The 20058-nt window shown below is 42.4% G+C and overlaps 7 protein-coding genes across 9 annotated transcripts; 2 read left to right on the top strand and 5 right to left on the bottom strand.

Annotated features, from left to right (window-relative positions):
- Positions 1-466: 466 nt before the first annotated feature.
- Ts (Thymidylate synthase) lies at positions 467-2180 on the bottom strand. Of its 2 annotated transcripts, none has more exons than XM_064692003.1 (2): positions 2149-2180; positions 467-1609 (listed from the first exon to the last, which is right to left on the bottom strand). In XM_064692003.1, exons 1-2 carry the CDS (start codon positions 2163-2165, stop codon positions 547-549), a joined length of 1080 nt encoding a protein of 359 aa, XP_064548073.1. In that variant the 5' UTR covers positions 2166-2180; the 3' UTR covers positions 467-546. The 2 variants fall into 2 exon arrangements, with proteins under 2 accessions (XP_064548073.1, XP_064548072.1); XM_064692002.1 differs by lacking the exon at positions 2149-2180 and adding an exon at positions 1810-1835.
- An 826-nt stretch (positions 2181-3006) lies between these two features.
- Positions 3007-4075, bottom strand: LOC135435102 (uncharacterized). The gene is made up of 3 exons (XM_064692004.1): positions 3915-4075; positions 3446-3737; positions 3007-3312 (listed from the first exon to the last, which is right to left on the bottom strand). The coding sequence occupies exons 1-3, from the start codon at positions 3929-3931 to the stop codon at positions 3175-3177; spliced, it is 447 nt and encodes a 148-aa protein (XP_064548074.1). The 5' UTR covers positions 3932-4075; the 3' UTR covers positions 3007-3174.
- A 286-nt stretch (positions 4076-4361) lies between these two features.
- On the bottom strand, positions 4362-6605 carry Snx17 (sorting nexin 17; the record flags this gene model as incomplete). Its single annotated transcript, XM_064692019.1, has 1 exon — positions 4362-6605. A coding segment is annotated over one exon (1632 nt), but the record flags the coding sequence as incomplete, so codon positions are not given.
- A 437-nt stretch (positions 6606-7042) lies between these two features.
- Positions 7043-8585, top strand: LOC135435100 (tRNA-dihydrouridine(20a/20b) synthase [NAD(P)+]-like). Of its 2 annotated transcripts, XM_064692000.1 has the most exons (2): positions 7043-7225; positions 7288-8585. In XM_064692000.1, the coding sequence occupies exons 1-2, from the start codon at positions 7211-7213 to the stop codon at positions 8479-8481; spliced, it is 1209 nt and encodes a 402-aa protein (XP_064548070.1). In that variant the 5' UTR covers positions 7043-7210; the 3' UTR covers positions 8482-8585. The 2 variants fall into 2 exon arrangements, with proteins under 2 accessions (XP_064548070.1, XP_064548071.1); XM_064692001.1 differs by having other exon boundaries at positions 7044-8585.
- A 345-nt stretch (positions 8586-8930) lies between these two features.
- Positions 8931-15608, top strand: LOC135435107 (uncharacterized). Its single transcript, XM_064692009.1, has 2 exons — positions 8931-9266; positions 15381-15608. Exon 1 carries the CDS (start codon positions 8989-8991, stop codon positions 9229-9231), a length of 243 nt encoding a protein of 80 aa, XP_064548079.1. The 5' UTR covers positions 8931-8988; the 3' UTR covers positions 9232-9266; positions 15381-15608.
- LOC135435106 (insulin receptor-like) lies at positions 9255-14772 on the bottom strand. The gene is made up of 7 exons (XM_064692008.1): positions 13900-14772; positions 13489-13569; positions 13272-13435; positions 12000-12122; positions 11576-11929; positions 11213-11516; positions 9255-10787 (listed from the first exon to the last, which is right to left on the bottom strand). Exons 1-7 carry the CDS (start codon positions 14281-14283, stop codon positions 9315-9317), a joined length of 2883 nt encoding a protein of 960 aa, XP_064548078.1. The 5' UTR covers positions 14284-14772; the 3' UTR covers positions 9255-9314.
- A 1318-nt stretch (positions 15609-16926) lies between the features above and the next one.
- On the bottom strand, positions 16927-19870 carry LOC135435115 (chymotrypsin-like protease CTRL-1; the record flags this gene model as incomplete). The annotated part of the gene is made up of 5 exons (XM_064692018.1): positions 16927-17187; positions 17247-17548; positions 19077-19261; positions 19350-19458; positions 19520-19870. Coding segments are annotated over 5 exons (1061 nt in total), but the record flags the coding sequence as incomplete, so codon positions are not given.
- Positions 19871-20058: the final 188 nt, after the last annotated feature.

Raw genomic sequence — 20058 nt, 5'->3', positions numbered from 1 at the left:
TCAATACTTTGGAGAAATGTACTTCTAGCGGACAACCGTATCATATACCAATATTTCATATAATATGAATAACGACCCAAATAAGAATGTTTCAAACGAGTATAACAGACTGCCTAATACTCTTTTAGAGTGCCATATCAACGAGAGAGTTGTCTGCCTATCGATATGACAGTGGACGAGACAGTTGGCAGCTCTTCAGTAGTAGTCTATATCTGAAAAGAAACGTTTCGCGATTTGTGGAGCGAACTATATAATCTTAACATCTTGGCAGGCGCAGCTATGTACAAATTTATATGTCTCCAGTTTCAAGCATGTAACTTCAGCAGCGCCGAAAATAATGTTAATCCAGATGGACAGTGAAAACCCAACCCTTTTTTTTTTCAGTGTAACGAGAAAAAAATACCTGGCTTATCACTTGAGTTTGTGAAATTTCCAAACACGTTAAAAGAAAACAAGTTGCAAGTAATTAAGGAATATGTACACCAAACTTTATTTCTAATACAAGTGAAAAAAGTTATTAAAATGCCAGCAGTAATTAGTTCTGTTTTATACGGCCATCTCCATTGGGATGACTTTATCAGGATTGTAGCCAACAATTTCAAAGTCTTCGTAGCGAAAGTCCTCAATGTTCGTAACCTGCCGCTTGATGTTGAGCTTGGGAAAGGGTTTAGGGCTACGTTTTATCTGCTGCTGCAGCGGTTCGATATGGTTGAGATAAACGTGAGCATCACCTATAGTGTGGATAAATTCACCGGGCTTCAGACCCGTCACATGGGCTATTAAATAGGTGAGCAGAGCATAGGAAGCAATGTTGAAGGGAACGCCGAGGCCCATGTCAGCACTACGCTGGTATAGCTGGCAGGACAATTCGCCCTTGGACTGCGATACAAAGAACTGAACCAGGCAATGACACGGCGGCAGCGCCATTTTGGGTATATCCAACGGATTCCAGGCGGACATGATAATACGACGATCCGAGGGATTAGTTCGAATCGTATGTATTACTTGTTGTAATTGGTCAATACCTTGGCCGGTGTAATCGTCATTGCAAGTGCCATAGTCAGCGCCAAAGTGACGCCACTGGAATCCATAAACTGGACCCAGATCCCCAACATCCCGATCGGTGTGCCCACAGCGGTCCAGAAACTCGCGTGTGCTGTTAGCATCCCATATGCGCACATTCTTTGCCTGCAATATCTTGGCATCGGTCTTGCCGGCAATGAACCACAGCAGTTCCTCGGCCACGCCTCGAAAGAATACACGCTTGGTTGTCAGCAGGGGAAACGAGTCGCGCAAATCGTAGCGCATTTGGGCGCCAAAAATTGACAACGTTCCTACCAGAGTACGGTCCACGCGCTTATCTCCAGTCTCAATAATCCTTTTTATGAAAAGCAAATACTGCATTTCATCTATGTTCTCTTTTGTTTTTTGCACAGCATCTTTGGTCTGTTCTGTCATCCGGTTATCCAGTTGAATCTCCTGCAGGGGTTCTGACCTCTTGCTCGGCGAGATGTCCATTTCATTCCAGTCCATACGCCTTTTCTGTATGTCGGCTGACCTTTTGCTCGGAGATTCTTCATGTTTACAGGGGCTCACCATTTCCATTAATCTAAAAAAAAGTTAATAAGTATTCAACTTCCAGCAATGAGATTTGTTTGGCAACTGCCAGTTTCGCGCTATAACCAGGCAAAAAGCGCGCTAAACTGGGATGAATAACGCTCAAAATACAACCGTGTGTTTTTTTTTTGTATTTGCATGCAATAGTGATAGTTAAAAAAAAAAAACAAAATAAAATAATTTTAAACATACACCTCAAGCATCCTTGTGTTAAATATTAATATTAAATTAATCGTTTTGCATAGTTTATATTTTCTGCCGACAAGGGCATGCCAATGCAATTCGGAACTTGAAAACATGTTGGTAAACATCTGTAAAATTATTCGAAAGCTAAGATTATTGAATAAACAATTGATTTATATTTCATGGAAGCTACATTATAAATAAAAAGGACCGAGTTCCAGTGTTGACAATATTTTTATAGTGCATTGTAGCTTTCGATCTAAGAGAGTACTTTACATAAAACCCGAACAACAGGCGAAGGGGTTCGGGCAGGTCAAAAATATATATAATTTATGTAATATATAATACCTTTTGAAGATATACATATAAAAAATCGGCTGTCCAACACAAATAAGCTGGTGTCTGAACGCATATAAGTTATATATATATTATATTATATATTAGAGGTCTCACTATCGCCATGTTATATATTCAGATAGGAAATACACGAAGAGAATACACGAACCCTTCGCTAGACTACGAATAAATATGTCATCGATACTATCGATAGAGCTGTATCTCTATGGTGGAGTATGCCCGACGGGATTCGAAAACAGACAGGTAGACAGGCGGACATGGCTTGTTCGATGTTGACTATGAATACAATCTATAGGGTTGGAAATGCATGTTAGATACAATTACTAGAAAGTGCTGGTTACAGCAAATGTGGTATGTAGATTCTCGCATAGAATATAGAAACTTAAATATTTCACTTTTTGGATACCTTTGCGAAGCTTTCAGCAATAGATAAAATGTCTTTCTTTCTTAGCCTACTTGTTTTTAAAGCTTGATTTTGTTTCTGTTTGATCTATCGTTAGCCGGTCACAACAAAAAAAAATATAAAAAAAGCCAACCTTTTCAAATTATGTTTATTTTTCTTGTATTTTGCGATTTGTATGGAATTCAGAGTTGTTCGCCTTTTTATCAATCTGTTTCAAAACAATTTCTAAATGGTCAGTAATACGCAGACAATTAACAATTGTTTGTGGGATGCCGTTTTAAGTCAAATTTATGAAATGGTTAATATATCTTTTGCCTTACAGCTGGCAGTGTTAGCAATGCATTTTATAATAGTGGAAGATACAAAGTATTGCATATACTTTCACATGAAAAAATGCGTGTTGTATAAAATCGAAACGATCGCGAATAAATACAAAAGCATCGAAATAAATGTAGAAACAGCACCCCGTTTACAAAATATGCCATTTGCTGATGATTGTTTTCAAAACATATGTGGTTTATAAAGCATTTTACATATGTACTTAGTTTATATGCCAACGTTATTATGCGCCATTGTCTCTGTTTTATAGATTGTGTTGATTTGTGCATTCTTCCCTACTGATGTGTTGTGGTTACATGTATATTCTGTACCAGGCGCTGACCCCAGTACTCCTCCAGATTGAATGGCTTAAAATTTTTTAATTGATTATCAGATTCGTTGCAATATATAACAGGCGTACCCTGCTCGCTAACCTGTAAGGAACCAAAAGAAACGAGAAAACATTAGCGTCCACCCACGACAAACACGATCGGGAAAAGTGACCTGCCACAAGATGCTACAAATTGTGTTGCCGACTACTATTTATATCATAAATCCAGTACTTACTTTATTCCAAGCCTCGCGAATGTAACGTATTAATTCATCGTGCTGCGATATGGGCACAGCCGGCGGTTGTTGTTGTTGCTGTTGCGACACCGCTGCATACAGCACATTAGTGTTTGTTGCTGCATTATTAATGCTATTATTGGAGTATTGTGTGCTGTGAGGCGATGTGTTTGTTACGGATGCCGGAGACGGCGAAGATGACGACGACGTTGTCGATGAGTTTGCGTTATTATGGTGATGATGATTGTGTGGTCCGTTGCCGCTGCCTTGGCGGCGAATATAGGGATAACGTCTGAAATAATATTAGGTTAGCCAAATTAGTTTACCAACATCGCAATATTGCATTTGTGCACATATACACATCTACACGCACACAGCCGCAAACACTGTGTGTTTACTTTTTTTCAATTTGTATGCGTCACGAGCTTCGCTTAGCATAAACTTCTTGTATGTATCATATCAGGCTTACCCATTGTTGCGTTCCATTATGTTTTTGTATTAATATAAATATTGCTTTTGTTGGTTGTTTTTGTTTATCACACAAGTCCCAATTCTATTATTGGGAGTATTGTGAGCTATTTTTTTCTTTTCGTTGTTGCATTTGACAGAAATATCGATAGCACAGACGGTATCGATTTTGACATACGCGTTGGCAGTGCCAACATTCGCTAGTTAACAGCATGCTAAAATCAATTAACAGCAGTCGTTGAATAAAACCGTTATAAATGTATTATAAAAAACTTTTGTTTCCACATTTTCACTTTACGTTTATTTCTATAAAATTCATAACATATATATTTTGCTCAACTGTTAATAATAAACGTAAAAAATAGCTGCGCATATGCATAAGCATATACTTAAAATATAAAAAGGAAATATCGAGTAACCATATAAAAATGTTTTTTTTTTTACAAAAGAATTACCATATATAAGTATGTAGTTCTTGCTGAGCATTCTTAAACACAACACAATGTTATTTAATCAATTATCATTTAGACAATATGATCATCTCATATGTATTTTGATAATAAAACTACTTTTGTCTTTAACAGAATAAAATGCACATTCCGAGTTTCATATTTGTCGTTACATTTGGCAGCACCAAGGAGAGGGAGGGAGGGAGGGCACGGAAAGTACAGCTGAATTCGTGAATTATCTCCTATGCCTTTGTGCTGCATCTTTATATAATGCATTATTAATAACAGTTAGATTTGTGCTAACAGTTACAATTCGCTTAGAAACTATTTTGGCGACGCGCTGTTTACGAATGAACTAAACAACAAATTTTTTATACTTACAACATACACACATTTTATATTAGTGCTGGAAAACGATCAAAAAGCTGAGCACTCTCGTTATCAATTGAAGTATTTCAGAGGAAGTCAATGTAATGGAATAACTAACGAAGAGCGCTATTATATTCCGATCATGTTTGAGATTGAGAATAAAATGCTTCCACTGATCGATTTGTTTTCTAGATCCACCAGGAAGCTAACATACATGTCATACATGACGGTCAACACACAGATTACAGATCATCGTCGCCAATGCCCTCGAACGCCTCATTGCGCACAGATGCTGCATTCTCGTCATTGCGAAAGAAAACGGCCGCAAAGGTGCGAGCCGTTGTCAGCTTGTGCTGCTGCTTGCAACGCTGAGCTAGAAACTTGACAGGCGGTGTCGTTGTCGCTGTTGCTGTTGTCGTTGAAATGCCCGAAGTGGATGTGCAGGATGAGGATGAGACTGAGCTGGGCGTCGATATGGTCGATTCCGATGCGCCTCGAGATGTGCTTGCCTCATGCTCATCATCGCTGCCACCGCTGATGCTACTGTCGATGTGCAGCAGCTCATCGACCATCGCCTGCAGCGACACAGACATGAGCATTGCCTGCTGGCTGGTGATGGTAATCCAGCGCAAAGTTTGCTTGGACATTAGATACTCAAAGGATAGCTGCAGTTGCGTCGGCTGATCCCGCGACTCGTACGTATTGTGCATGGCGCTGACCCGCCAGCAGCGCATGCGTGTGACCCTAAACTTTGTTTCGTAAATTTTTGTACCACGCGCCGTGCGCAAGCTGAGCTCCCGATTGCCTATTGTCACCAATGCTGTTGTGTCCACTTCCGGATAGTCCACTTGTGCAGCGCCGAACTGTAGACAGCCATAGGAGGGCAACTGACGCACAAGCTCCAAATATTGCAAAGGTCGTGCCTGCATTTGCCGGCTGCACAGCTGTCGTCGCATTTCGGGCGTACAAATAATCCACTCACGGGCCACATCCGCCAGAGTTTGATGGTAAAGTAAGTTGAGCGCCACGCTGTTACCCAGCAGCTTCGCATCCCAGCGTGCGTTCCAGTAGCAGGTGCGCAAAAGCAATTGACAGGGCTGCGCATGCAAGCGCGTGATAAAAGGCGACTCAAAGTCCATCAGGCGGCGCAGCAGCAGCACAGCGGGCGGATCATCTGGCGAGGAGGAGGGCCCATCGGGCGCGTCCACCTTCCGCATGAGATATAAACAAAAAAATTGCATTAGCTCAACGGGCAGCTGCAGCATGCGACACACGCATTGCAGCAGAGCGCTAGCATTCTGCTGCACATGACAATTGACCAGCAACTGTACGCCTCCATCTTCAGATCCCGCTGCGCTGCCACTATAAACCTCCACCTGTAGCTGCTGCTGCTCATCTTCTCTGCTCACCGAGCACTCGGCCAGCGCAGTTTCCAATTGGGCGCGCTGCAGAAACTGCTGCAAATAGGAAAGGCGTGCGATCCGCGCATCCTGTCCAATGATCTGCAAGTAGTGCTCAAGAGCAGCGCGTCGCGTCTCCAGCTGACTGTTGCTTAGGGGCAGCAGCCGTTTGGGTGGAAATGGCGGCAGGGCGGCGTCTGTGCAACGCCTACGCAGCTGTTCGTGTAGTGCGTGCAGCTGCTTGTAGCGCAGGCAGCAGTGATAGTTGCCATTGATATAGATGTTATACACCGTGTATGTGGGCGAGCCACCGCTTCCATCCGCATATTGTTCCTGTGTGTCTGGTATTGAAAAATGCATTTTGTTGTAGTTGTCGCTGTTGTCGTTGTTGTGGGACGCTGCTGCTGCGTTCACTATTTCATTGCGTTTCACTTGTGCGTCATTGACGTCTTTTGCCTTTTGTCGGCTGATTAGTCACTATGTTTTTATTTGTGCATGTATTAATTTATTTAATTAAAGAAATTGCGATTGTGAGTTTTTTTCACCTACACACTAGAGGTGAGAAACTCACTTTGGCACTATCGATTTCTTAATATGTATTCATCTATCGATATTTAAATCTAGCCCATAAAACGCGATTTTAGATGGATAATAATAGGGAAGGCCCTAGCTACATTAAAAAATTAAAAATTGAACACAATTTGGATACCTAATTCCTGATTCATTTTAATAATTAAGTGTCTACAAAAATTGGCTACTTATCCTACATATGTTCTATATTTAAATTGTTTGTATACATACGAATTAATACATGCCTATCGATAAATTGAGCAGTTTCTTAACTAAAACAATCGAGTGGTTCGAATTTAAACTTAGGCCTTTAATGGATTTTCGTTTTAAGCTGGCGCCATTTAAGGACGAATTGGGTTTAATTTTAGTTTAGGTTTAAAATTTTACTTAGCGCTAACTCCAGTTCCTCTTTAATTACAGTTAAGTTTACTGTTTTTCCCAGCTGAATGAGCAGCTGATCAACTAGAAACAGCTGAGTGTGATTCAATTAGGCACAACGTGGACGCCACATGAACCCCACGTACGTATGTAAATATATGAATATATACAATAATTACGAGTCCACAATATAAATTTATGAATGGAGTTGCCAAAACAAAGGCCACACCATGACATCGGAGCTCTCTTCGCAGACGCGCAGGACTTTGTACGCATCAGTGCTCCCATGGTCAGATACAGTAAGCTAGAGTTTAGAAGATTGCTTCGTCAGAATGGAGTGCAATTGGCCTTTACTCCAATGATGATTTCCGATTCGATAAATAACAGCGAAAAGGCCAGGCAAAACGAGTTTACCACTGGCCCAGATGACCAGCCGCTCATAGCACAGTTTGCCGCCAAGGATGCAATGGAATTTGTCACGTCTGCGCAGCTCGTTTACCCTTATGTGGACGGTGTAGATCTTAACTGCGGCTGCCCACAAAGTTGGGCCATTGCCAAAGGCTACGGCTGTGGTCTATTGCGCCAGCCAGAGCAAGTTCGGGATGTTGTCCAATGCTTGCGGCGAACGTTGCCAACGGATTTTAGCGTCTCGGTCAAGATGCGTTTGTTGCAAAGCAGCGACAGCCAGACATCATTGCAAAGAACGATCCAGCTGGCACAGCAACTGGAGCACTGTGGTGTCACATTCTTGACGTTGCATGGACGTACGCCGTCACAGAAGCATTCCAAAGACACGCTTAACGTAGCGGCCATGGCTGAAGTGTGCCAATCGCTGCAAATTCCGCTAATAGTCAATGGTAATGTGGAAAGCTTTCAAGATGCCTGCGAACTGCATACCAGGACACATGCGGCTGGCGTTATGGCTGCACGTGGATTACTCGCCAATCCGGCGCTCTTCAACAGCGAATATCCGCAGGCCACAACGACTCCCAAGGCCTGTGTGCAGCAGTGGCTGGACATCGCCGAGTCGGCTGGTGACCACTTGCAGTTTCAGTGCTTCCATCACCATCTAACCTTTATGTGGAGCAGCGAAATGAAACGCGCATTGCGTGTCCAGTTCAATAGTCTAAACAGCAAATCGCAAGTGCTGCAGTTTCTGGCCGAGCACTATGATCTGCGTCCAAATGCCACCAGTTCAACGCAGCCGGCTACCTACACAAATTGTACGTACACCCACTTCACACCGCCCAAGCATGCCCGGCACCTGGCTGCCGAGGCGGAGGAAATCTGTTGGAATTCAGAGAGCGATGGCAAATATTTTACAGAGTTTAAAACCCAGCAACAGTCTAGCGAAAAGTCTGAGGATCTCGACCTAGGCGGTCTGTTTGTAGACGAGGACTGATGTTTGTAAAATAAATAAGCTAGTAATAAGGTTGCTTGTGACATTGACTGCTTTCATAGCCAAAATTAGTTTAAGGCGGTCATTAAATATACATAGAAACTAAATTGAACTTTAAATATTGTTATTTTCAATTGTGTTGCAATTCGATTAGAGCGAATGTTATTCTCGCCGATTCTAACAGAGTTACTTAACAGCGCACTGTTAGAGCTTGGATGCGCACGTTGCCATACAGCGATTGTAAATTTCCATGCTCCCATTTAAGAATTGCAAGCTGCAGTTTTCTTCTGCCGTTACTCAACTCTTAAATCTGTTAAAGTCTTAAAGGTATTTAACATGTAAGTATAATTTACCGCAAAGTGGTACATAGAACGTCGCCCGTGTAGGCGAATATTGTAACTTGATTTGCTATTTATATTCTAATCGATAGTCGATAGTAAAAAGTTATTGGTACATAAAGAGTTGCCCATCACTAGATACAAAGAAAGAAACCAAAACAAAGTCTCGAAAATGCGTCGCCGGGAACTACAAACTATACAACTGAAGCTCTCCGAGCTAAAGGAGTATGAACAGGCGAAGCTGGAGCGTGCCAAGGCTCGACAGCAGGTGCCATCGCCACGCACTCCCACACCCACCTCGGACAGCGACATCATGTTGCTGCCGTCAAGCAGTGTGCCGACCATTCTGCTAGCCAACAACAGCACCAACTCGGAGGATGAAGCTCAGCCAGGTACCAAGGACAACGCCGCATGAAGCAACAGACTCAACAGTTTCGCTTAAACTATATGGTAAGTTGACATTTATAGTTAAATACATTTTCACATTCACATTTAAAATTAGTACACATTGTTGAGGCTGCTGCCGTTGTTGTTGTTGTTGTTCTGAAAACGCACCGTCTCAAAGCCATCGACGAGTATTTCACGATCCTCGGTTTGCTGGCGCTCGCGCAACCACTGCTCTCGCACGGGCACATAGCGCCGCAGTCCCGGCCACTTGGGCCAGCAGCGTCGCTTATACAGAAGCCAAACCAGTGACAGGGAGCACCCAAACAAAAAGCAAATCACGAATATGCTCACGCCATGTACATGCGAGTGAGTCACCTCCTCGTCCTGTTCCTCTGCTGGCTGCTTCATCACAGCATCATTATCTATCTGCGGTTTGTCAGTAGCTTTTGTTGCTGGGATCATGCTCTGCTCCTTGTTGCACCACGGTACAGGCACATAGCTTGTGATTACATCGCCAGCTAGCGAGTGGACGCGTACGGCGCACTCGTTGTAGGTGCCGTTTAATTGGGCCGCATGCACATAGTTCGCCTGGGCATGAGCTCGTCGTGTCAGGCAGCTTAGGTGCGTTTCTGCTACCTGCTCGGACACATTGTTGCGGTAGTGCAGAACGTAGTTGACAATCGCCCCGTTCGGCTGTACCGGCTCTGTAAAGCGAACTATGTACTCGGTTGTCTTGGGTACGCGGCATGCGCTCAGCTCCAACACCAGATCCGCGCCCAATGTGAAATTTGTGCGTTCGTTCAATATCGCTGAGCTACTGCAGCCGAGCGAGTTGCATGCCTGCAATTGCAGTGAGTACAAACGATATCGCTCCAGCTTGCGCAGCTCGTACACCGTTGTATTGGCCGCTAAACGTAACTGCTGCCCGAGCTTCGTCTCTGGGGCCGGACAGTTGCCGGGCGCATCCAGGTTGCAGCGATACATGGCGGCCATTTCTTCTATAAAGTGCTGATCATCGGCCAGTTCCGCCTGACGCGCACAGCATTCGTCGTAGTCAAATTCTTTTAGCGAGCGCCAACGCGCTCCGTCCATGTCCTGCCACTGAAACGCCGGTTGCCGGCAGTAGTCGCGTTGATCAATATAGGCCGCATCGTCGGTCAGATTGTAAACGCTCAACATATAATAGTCATGCTCCTGGCCGCTAAGGCGTAGCGTCAGCATATTGTCCGTTTTCTTGGTAACGGCCAAAGTTGGAGGCTTTGGTATGTCCGGTTGCGTTTCCACGTAGATCATATCGCTACGCGCTTCCTGATGGACATCGCCACCAAAGGTGCGCAACAGGCAGGCGTAGCGTGTATGCGGCTCCAGTTGCTCCAGTCGATAGCTGTAGTGCGTGCCATTATCTTGTAGGTCGTCCACAAATAGCAACAGACGCTGCCAATTGATGCGCGTACAGACGGGCGCCTCTAACTCACTCTGTTCTGCATAAACTGTGCCCAGCGGCACTGTTCTGTAAATTAGTTCCAGCTCCACACTCATCTGCGATTTTGGCCACCTAAGCTGCAGCGTACGATGGGAGCGTGCCTTTAAAGATAGATAGATATATAAAGTATATAAAGCAACACCAATTATGATTATGAGTGTAAGTGAGTAAGGGATCAAATGAGAATCGCATAAAAAGGCGATCCATATGCAAGTGGGAGAAAATCAGAAGACAAGAGTGACAAATAGAAGCCAATAGGAAAGTCCGTTTGGAGAGCTAGCCAGCTTTATAGACCAAAATGCAAAAGCTTATTGTTTTTCTTTTTGATTCAGACTAAATTTGGGTTGTTGAGAATTGCAGAGAAGGGACGTTCCTTATTAGGCCGAAGAAACCTTCTTATTCACACATATAAATACTTGGTCTGAATATGGTTTACAAAAGCTATATTGTGAGATATAGTTCCTAATCTAGATAAGATAGTGGTGGGACATGTAGGTTTCTTGTAGCGCAGACAGGTAGTACTCACCTGGACAGACAACTGCAGCTTGGCCGGGCCGCAAAGGACTTCCTGATCGCTGGTCTGCAGCGAGTCCATCACCTTGTCGTGTATTACGCGCATTTGAAAGTCCTTCATATGCTTGTTGCACAGCTTATTGTTGCGGTGCATAAACATGCCGCCATTAACAAACTCCAGGTCCACCGCCGGCTCCCACAAGTCGGTCAGCTGCTTGTTATCGTACAGTATAAATGCGTAGTGTCGATTCTCTAGCGGATCGCCGTGTATGAGGCGCAAATTGCTAAGGAACTTCAGGCTACTCAGCTGCGAGGATCTAATGATTAAATAAACATTAGATTGAATACGCCTATTCTGCTTTGACGGAACACGCACCGGTAGATCTTGAGGTGTCCACGTATCTCACGTATACTGCTAAAACTGCGCTCCAGCTGCTCCTCATTGACTTGATTGCGTATGGTGATGATGAGGCTGCCGTTGACAATCTGGCAGCCGCGCAGATCCTCCGCATCGGCCAAATTGTATATGGCAATCATGCCATCGGATTGCTCTGCAGAACAGACGCTCACGCAAGGCTCCAGCGGATCGCAGCGCACGCATTCCGACTTGGCATCGGCCTTGTGGCCACTCGGGCAGAAGGCGACGCACTCAAAGCCAAACGTAAAGTGCCCATGGTGGGCCACACACTCGTCACGGGTGTAACAGCGTTGATACTGCTCCAGCACATACCTGCAAACGGACTAACTCTAAGTGGCAATCAACAAGACGCCAAGCCGGCGTGGCTCAGCCCCTCACTCACTTGTCGGGCGGGCAACGTTTTACGCAAACCCCGGCATTGGTTAGTCCGCGACAGACAAAACAGCCCGCGGCCGAGGAATTGTAGCAGCCACCCAGGCACTCCTCGTGGCAGTCGTCTAAGTTTCTGCGGAACAAGGGGATAAAGCAAAAAAAATCCAATTAAATTTGTGATTCACTACAAAATGCTTCTTTTGTAGAGCTACTTAGTATATCTTCTTCAAATGCTGCCTCTAAGCTCAGACTAATATTTGAGTGTTAAAATTACAAGAAAAAAAAACCTAATTCGGTAAGCTCTGAAAAAAAACTGAATATACTCTATTTAACAAGTAAGAGCCTCTAGTCGGGAGCTACCGACTAGGGAGAACCCTAAACCCTCCTCTACCAACACCAATTCATGCTTCAGCAGAATAAGAATAAATTTAAAAAAAAAAAACGATTTCCTTGATAGGTCTCGAGGGAGAGATTAAAATAGCAGCATTGAAAACAACACAATCGCAATTGCCATGCTGTTGATAGAATTCAATAGAGACATGTATGAATGTGTGAAGCTGGGGCTAGCTGCCCCAACCATGTGGGCAGCCAAAACACATTGTTTTTAATAACTTTTGTGTTTCTTAACCGGTCTTAATGAAATGTTGATTTGTAGCTATGTGCTGATAAGGGAATGTTGGCGATAGCTATAAAATTAAAGATATATATATATATACTATTTTAGAAGCTACATGTCAAGTTTGGTGACTCTAGCTCTTAAAACCTAGAGATATTTGCTCAAAAAACACGATTTCGATATCGATTTTGATCGATTACTAGGAAAAGGGGCACGTTATCGATTATCAGAAACAAACTCGTACTGCGCGGGCACTAGGAGGACCTACGGTCTAAATTTCAAGCCTCTAGCTCTTATAGATTCTAATATCCTTGTGTTCATACCTACGGACGGACGGACGGATCGACTTGGCTGTTGATGCTGATCAAGAATATATAAACTTTTGTGGGGTCGGAGATGCTTCCTTCTGCCTGTTACATACATTCTGCACAAATACATTATAGCCTTTTTACCCAATTTAAATGGGTTCAGGGTATATAAATAAACATGCTAGTTTCTAAAGGGTCAAAACTGTTATCGAAGTTCGTAGCTACTGTCGAATTAATGAATTCGTTTTTAAAACAGGTAACAGATAAAAGATAGTGATGAGCACAAGTCACTACTAAATTAACAACCAATGGGTATGGAGTATAGCTATTAAATCGAAAAGTAAATTCATATGCCCACCGATCATGATGCACCACATTATCATTCTCAAAGCTCTGGCACGTAATATTTGACCAGCAATACTTGGATGGACAGCCATTGCAGGTGGCGCGTTGTGTGCAGTTGTTGGATCCAAGCACGATGTGATTCTCCCCGGCGCTCAATGTGAGTCGATCCCAATTGACCTGCAAAGCAATAGCTGAGTGAGCATATCAAGTGGCCAGTCAGAACTACTTACTCTTTCCAGTTGACAAAGCTTGGGGCAGCTACCGATGTAGACGTGTCCGCGTTGAATGGCCACTAGCGATTTAAATTCCAGCTGAAATTGGCAAATGGAAATTAACAAAAATGTTTATTCTCTATTAGCAGGTATTCCCGAGCCTTGCTCGGGTGTAAACATGTCTTAAATGATTTTCCATAAAGTCTTTGAAAATGAACTTTATTCCTCAAATCTTTGGCCATTTATACCAAAGAGGAGTGGATTTTCCGAAAAGTGTGAATCGCCCCTCAAATGAATTTGAACAAAGATCTTTGAAAATGAGTTTTAGGCCGATCGGGTGTAAACAAAATAGTTTCACACTTTTCTTAATCTCCACCCCGCTTGGATGAGGAATGTATTGTAATCTTCGTTGTGTCCGTGTCCACTTACCAGCTGTAGATCAGGCATGCTGGTCACGCCCAGGGCATAATTAAGGAACAGCCTACGGCCGCGTATCACAGTAAGATTGGGAAACATATGCCTGATGCCAGTCAAGTTGCGCACTTCAGTAAATATCATAAAGTCCGTGATCTCGCGCAATTTGGGAAACGAATAAGCGCTATAATTGCATTTTTGACTGGGTATCAGCGTTATCATCACATAGCCAGTAACAACTGTACAGTTGTCTAATAGACTCATTTTGCTGCACTCGTTGCGTATGTCAATGCTGGTGCACTCCTTGAACTCGGCCGTCTTATTGGGTAGCGTCGATCCCATGGCCAAGACGGGGATGGCAGCAAGCACTAGCAGCATGTGCCCAAGGTTCGGCAACATGTTGCCAATTGTCTGATACTTGTGCGTGCTTATAATTGTTGCTGAGACTGTTGTTCTTCTTGTTGTTGTGGTTGTTGCTGAGACTGTTGTTCTTGTTGTTGTTGCTGCTGTTTACTTCGCCGTCTTTTCAACATTGCTCAGCTTTCTGCTCTATCATCAGGTTTGTTTATATGGTGTATTTTACAGTTAGTGCACGCTTGCAGTTTCTCTTGCTCTTTAGCACAGTTTGCCTAATTAGCGCGATGCCTTTGCGATCGATCCCCCGAATTCCCGATTAGCCTCAATTTATGAGTTTCATACCCTGATATTTTCCACACTATCTCCAACGTAAATCGCACAAAGGGTTTCAGCTAATTTTTGCTCACTTTTTTTTCTCGCTTAGTTGTCTAAAAAATCGCACGAACAATCACACACACACACTGACACAGTTAAAACATTTGTTGGAGCTCGTCCTAAAATCAGGGCGCCGATTTTATTTAAAATGATGTGCTCAAGGGTGAGCCACGAATTGATCTGATTTCATTATTGCTGTACATTAAGTGCCGAGTCTTTCCATTGGTAAGGTTGCCACTTATTTCAGAGCCCAAATTTTAGTTGGATAATTTTGGAGATGAAACTTATGCAATACTGAAGGAATTTTTAAATCACCGAAATCATAAATTGAACGCTTTCAGAATAAACATTTAATGTGAGAAACAATATTAATAAAACTCGTAGCACTAATTAGCTTTTAACACGTTTCAATGCGTCCTGTTTCCGGTTGTGTCTATTCAGAAAATCAAGCAAATGGACCTAGATCCATAATTAATTATATTCATATGCCTAAAAATATAGAAGATCGTATTATTTACAAAATTAAATATGGTGATTTAATTAATTTGATCTAAGATCAATAGAATTACATTGATCAAACAATATTGAATTTAACAAAATCTTAATGTTGTAAAACACTTTTTCACTAAAAAAAAACAAAATATAAAAAATTTGTTTTTTCCCTTTTTTTTATAAACGGGCGTCTTTACATAAAATGTATAATTTATTATATGCCACTTGAAAGTTTAACAAATTTTTAAATATTTGGATTTGCATTATTTCAGATTGCCATCATCACAGGAGCAAAAAGATTCTTTGGAAACTAAATATTTATACCAAAACTCAAAGGTTTTCGCAATACCTTGAAATAGCATTTAAAACTTTAGTTATATTTAATTTTGTACGCACTATATGTTTAAGTTGAAAGAATTCATTTATATTTATTTAACATTCAGCTCGATCATAATTTTTATTATATTGATAATAAAAGAAACTGTGACTTTGAATTTCAAGTGTAACGCTCGACAAGTTTCAGAGACGAATTCGCGACGATCTCGACGGCTCGACGACCAATTGCCGACTGTGTTGGCCAGCGGAAGCCAAAGAGTCTGGGCTGTCGTGGAGCCCGGAACGTAACGATCTGTGCGAGCCATCAAATTGATTTTTTATTTAGTGCCTCCCCGCGCACCCGGTACACTGCGCGTCGTGCCTGCGGAATGTGCGGGCCTTTTGTCATGTGTCTTACGGCATTCGAAGGCAGACCGTAAATTAATTTAAAGCGTTTGATTTGTCGTCGATGTCGCTCACGTACTGAGTAGCGTACAGAGTTAATTTGTCATCTCTGCAGCTGTGCCGACGGCTCTTACATAATGGCGCACAAATCGAATGTAATTATATTAAGTATTCGCTCAAGGTTATAATTTCTCTCAGTGCACTTGCAGCCTTTCCATTTGTCCGGTTGCTGTTCTTGGCTTTTGTTGCTCCTGCCAAACAGCCAGCTGATTCGCTTGGCTCATAAAAACAGCTGACTCCAATTAGCCACATGGCACCGACATTACGGGACCTGCACACACACACACACACACATACACAAATGACACACACACACGCACACGCACACAAATCAAGACTGACAACTCCCATGCATCAAAGCAGCTGAGACCAAAAGCTATTAACGTTAACGAGAGAGATGAAAGATGGACAAATAAAAAGGGCTTCAAGCCAAAAACAATTTTCCAGCTGGGCAAAACTTTGTAAAAGGCAATAAAAAGATGAAAAATTGTGTGTTAAATTTCGGACAAGTATCAGGTTAATTAGTAAAGCAGGGAATTATGAAAATAAATTATAAAAAATTTTATTTTCCATCTAAAAATTCTTAAATTATATTTTATAGACTTAAGCGCGCTTTCCTAAAATGCTACATAAATCAAAAATTGTTTTTATTTCTGATTGAACATACACAACTATGACGGCTATCTAGTTCGAATAGCTCCGATCCGGACAATTCCGGAAATAATTGATTGAGCATTGACTCTAAGACTTGGAACGTAGACAAATATAGTTTTGGAAGTCGTTTTTTTTTATAAAAATGTACAATTAAATTCCGTAAAAGTTCACTCAAGTTGCGAAAATATAAATACAAATATTGTGAGCTGTTTTCTCTGCAACGTATTATTTTTTTCCTGAATGAGAACTTTATTTGTTTGGAGGCCCCGTTTCTCGTGTCAAAGTTCAATTAATTCAATTAAATTATATGTGTGCGTGTAGGTTATATATGGCCCGACGCATGTGAACCCATCCATCAATTTACATAAAATGAACACGCTCTCGTTTGAATATCAGAAAAATAATAGTTTAGGTTACTTTGCCAAATAAAACATATACCAATTCTACATACATATATAAATACCATATATTGATGTACATTTAAGTTTTACGCTTAGGTTAGGGAAATGTCTGATGGACACGGATGCTGGCTTATTCCGGTGGCGTGTTGTCGTGTATCCACTCCTGGAAGTAGACCAAGCTCGTGTATACGCTGGGTATGCGAAGTCCGCCGCAGTTGTCTGAGCCAAAGGACATGATGCCGATCTGCAACAAATACAATCAGCTACGAATTGATGTCAGTCAGTCAATGACAGGTAGTATACCTGTGAGAAGATGCCGTTCTCTTGGATGAACAATGGCGCACCGCCAAAGCCTTGACAGACATCCTTGCCCTCGCCGCCGGCGCACATCCATTGGCCCTCAATTGAATTGGGCGATTCGAGTGCGCCCGTTGATCCATAGTTGCGCAGGCACAGATCCCAGCTGGTCAGCGGTACGTCCAGATGCGACATCTCCGGCTGGCGTATGCTCGACGTGGACATCTTGCCCCAGCCGGCAATGGTCGCCCGCTTGCCCACCACCAAATTGGCGCGTGTCTTCTGCAAACAGATCGGCTGGGTGGCCACTGCAGCGGGGCACGGGGAGAGAAAAACAAAACAAATCGGTTCAGTTGCAATTTGACTTTGAATGCAGCAAACACGTATCGGCCATTAAAGGAAAAGGAGGCTGGTCTCCGGCTCGCAACGTTGGCCTTATTGATTGCCCTCACGCTCACGTACGCCTATAAAATATTATAAAGCCATAAAGCCACCTGCAAACAAGCTGGCCAACAATTAAGGTAACGCCCCCTGATGGCTGCGGTATTTTGATTTTCGTAGCTAATGTGCTGTTTACGAGTTGCCTGCACCTCGACGTTGCTGGCCCTTATTTGTTCAGATCGCAATGATATTGACGCTTTAAGATTCAATTTAAATTTATGATTTTGATGAAAACATCCGAAGGCTGTTCGCATAAGATGCATTCCTTTCGCACAAGACGCTCGAACGTGAACTTAAAACAAGTATATCAAATCACAACTATCAAAACGAGAATTATATGACTTATAATTTCAGGGCGAGGGTCGAAGATCATGGGAGTATTGTAAGAAGAAAACATGTAAGTATAACTAACATTTTTTTAAAAATCAATTAAAGATTCCATATACTTGGTATTCGTTAAGAAATTGCAATTCAAACTAATCTCAACTCAGAGGTAAAACCTAAATTAAATTATTTTATGAAACAGAACATTCCGAAAATACAAATTTCAAGAATCGGAATAAAAAGGTTCAATATTCGGATTGTATTAAAATGTTGCAATCGTTAGATAATTATAGTATTGAAAAAACCAAAGATCTATTGCCTTTGTTTTTAGATCTTATAGTAATCATATTCATAAAGTTTTCTAGAGCATATTAAAATTTTTAAATTCTTTTATAGAACTGTAATTTAACATTTCTGGACTTTGGCAATTTTAATCCAGCCTAATTACTGACTTAAAAAATAATTCATAGATGATTATAATATTGAAAAATTGTCTATTGTCTTCTTATTTAGATTTTATAGTGATCTTATTCGTAAAGTTTTGTGGGGCATATTGAAATTTAAAATTCTTTTTATAGAAAAAAGAAAATAATGATAAATATAAATAAATAAATAAAAAGTAAACGTAAAGTAGTCCTTTAAAATTGTTGTAAAATTGAAGAATTTTAAGCAGCGAAAACCTAACCTCAAATCCAGGCTAATCCAAAGTCCAAGCTTATTGAAGTGTGTCTAAAATCGAAAACTAATATTGGGTAGCCGGCTAACGGTTGATCCGCGTTTAGCCTATTACTTGCTAGACTAAACACACACCAGAGCTTGTCGCTGGCCAATTAAGTTAACCCCGGAACCCCTCCCCGGAGCGGGCAATGGAAATGGAGCCCTAACCTCAAATTAGCAAACATGCAATATATAAGAGTCGTAGTTGACATTATTGAACTTGGCTGCGAGTGCGAGTCGAAAATAACACAGAGCAAAACGATTTTTAATTAACGTTGACACTGCGAAGCGTAACCAGCCCCCAGTCCGAGTCGCCCGGCCCGGCCCATCCCTGTTCCCTTTCCCCTCGCTTACCCGAGTAATTGAGCGGTGTTTTGAGCACCAGCAGCGCAATGTCATGATGATATTGGCCTTGCTTATAGTCTGGATGCACAATCACATGGCTGATCGCATGATTCACAGACCGTGGTGCGCAGAAGCCAGTGCTGGCGCAGTCCGGATCACTGGAGGTGTCATACTCGCCAACGCGCACCGATGAGCTGCAGGCGAAAGTTTAGATGCACCGCGATATACACATATACATACAGATATATATATGGACACAAGCATAACGATTGGCATACTTACAGCCGGTGGCCATCGGCCTTGGCCAACGCACAATGGGCGGCGGTCAGGATGACACGCCGGGCAATGATCGATCCTGCACACGGATAGGCAAAGGCGCCCGTGCTTATGTCTGCAATGGGCGACTTAAAGACAACCGATTTCGATCAATTAATTGATTGATATTCACTTACGCTTAAAGCCCACGCGAGCCACAAAGGGATACGAGCCGAGTCCCTTGTAGAAATGTCCCTGCACAAGCGACTTGCCGCACACCTGATTCTTCTCCAGTGGACTGCTCGGGCAGCACACGTAGGGCATCTCCTCGCCACCGCCGCAAAAAAGCGACTTGTCGCCGTAATAACAGTTCTTCGCCACCTCATAGATCATTGCCGTGCAGTCGTGCAGCGGCGTGCACTCGGTGCCAAAGGAGCACTCCGTATTCGTGCCCTGGCCACCAGCGTAGGAGCGAGCGGCCACCGAGTGGGAAGCACTCGAATTCCCATTGGATGCTTTTGCATAGGACGATGGAATAATTAATTTCTCTGTGGAGCAGTAAAAATATTTTTAAGGATTCATATCTATCTAATTTTATGCCTGATAAAGGATAAAGGATGTGTTATAAAATGATAACAAGGATTTTGCATGATTCGAATATCTTTTTCTCTATTTGCTGAATACCCAAGAATTAGTTTAAATATATATTAATAAACTTAAATATATAGCACATGCA

This window comes from Drosophila montana, unplaced genomic scaffold, assembly GCF_035044405.1.
Source record: "Drosophila montana isolate Dmon_TW-CO22-7 unplaced genomic scaffold, ASM3504440v1 contig_3513_1, whole genome shotgun sequence".
Classification (NCBI taxonomy): domain Eukaryota; kingdom Metazoa; phylum Arthropoda; class Insecta; order Diptera; family Drosophilidae; genus Drosophila; species Drosophila montana.
This window is presented reverse-complemented; position numbering and strand designations above follow the sequence as displayed.

Excerpts from the sequence above, each read along its gene's own strand:
- LOC135435107 (XM_064692009.1), top strand. The coding sequence starts at position 8,989 with ATGCGTCGCCGGGAACTACAAACTATACAACTGAAGCTCTCCGAGCTA.
- LOC135435102 (XM_064692004.1), bottom strand. Across the intron at positions 3,313-3,445 it reads TTCGCGAGGCTTGGAATAAA|GTTAGCGAGCAGGGTACGCC; the intron begins GTAAGTACTGGA and ends GGTTCCTTACAG.
- LOC135435106 (XM_064692008.1), bottom strand. The coding sequence starts at position 14,283 with ATGTTGCCGAACCTTGGGCACATGCTGCTAGTGCTTGCTGCCATCCCC. Across the intron at positions 13,436-13,488 it reads AGCTTTGTCAACTGGAAAGA|GTCAATTGGGATCGACTCAC; the intron begins GTAAGTAGTTCT and ends ATTGCTTTGCAG. Across the intron at positions 11,517-11,575 it reads GGACACCTCAAGATCTACCG|ATCCTCGCAGCTGAGTAGCC; the intron begins GTGCGTGTTCCG and ends TTTAATCATTAG.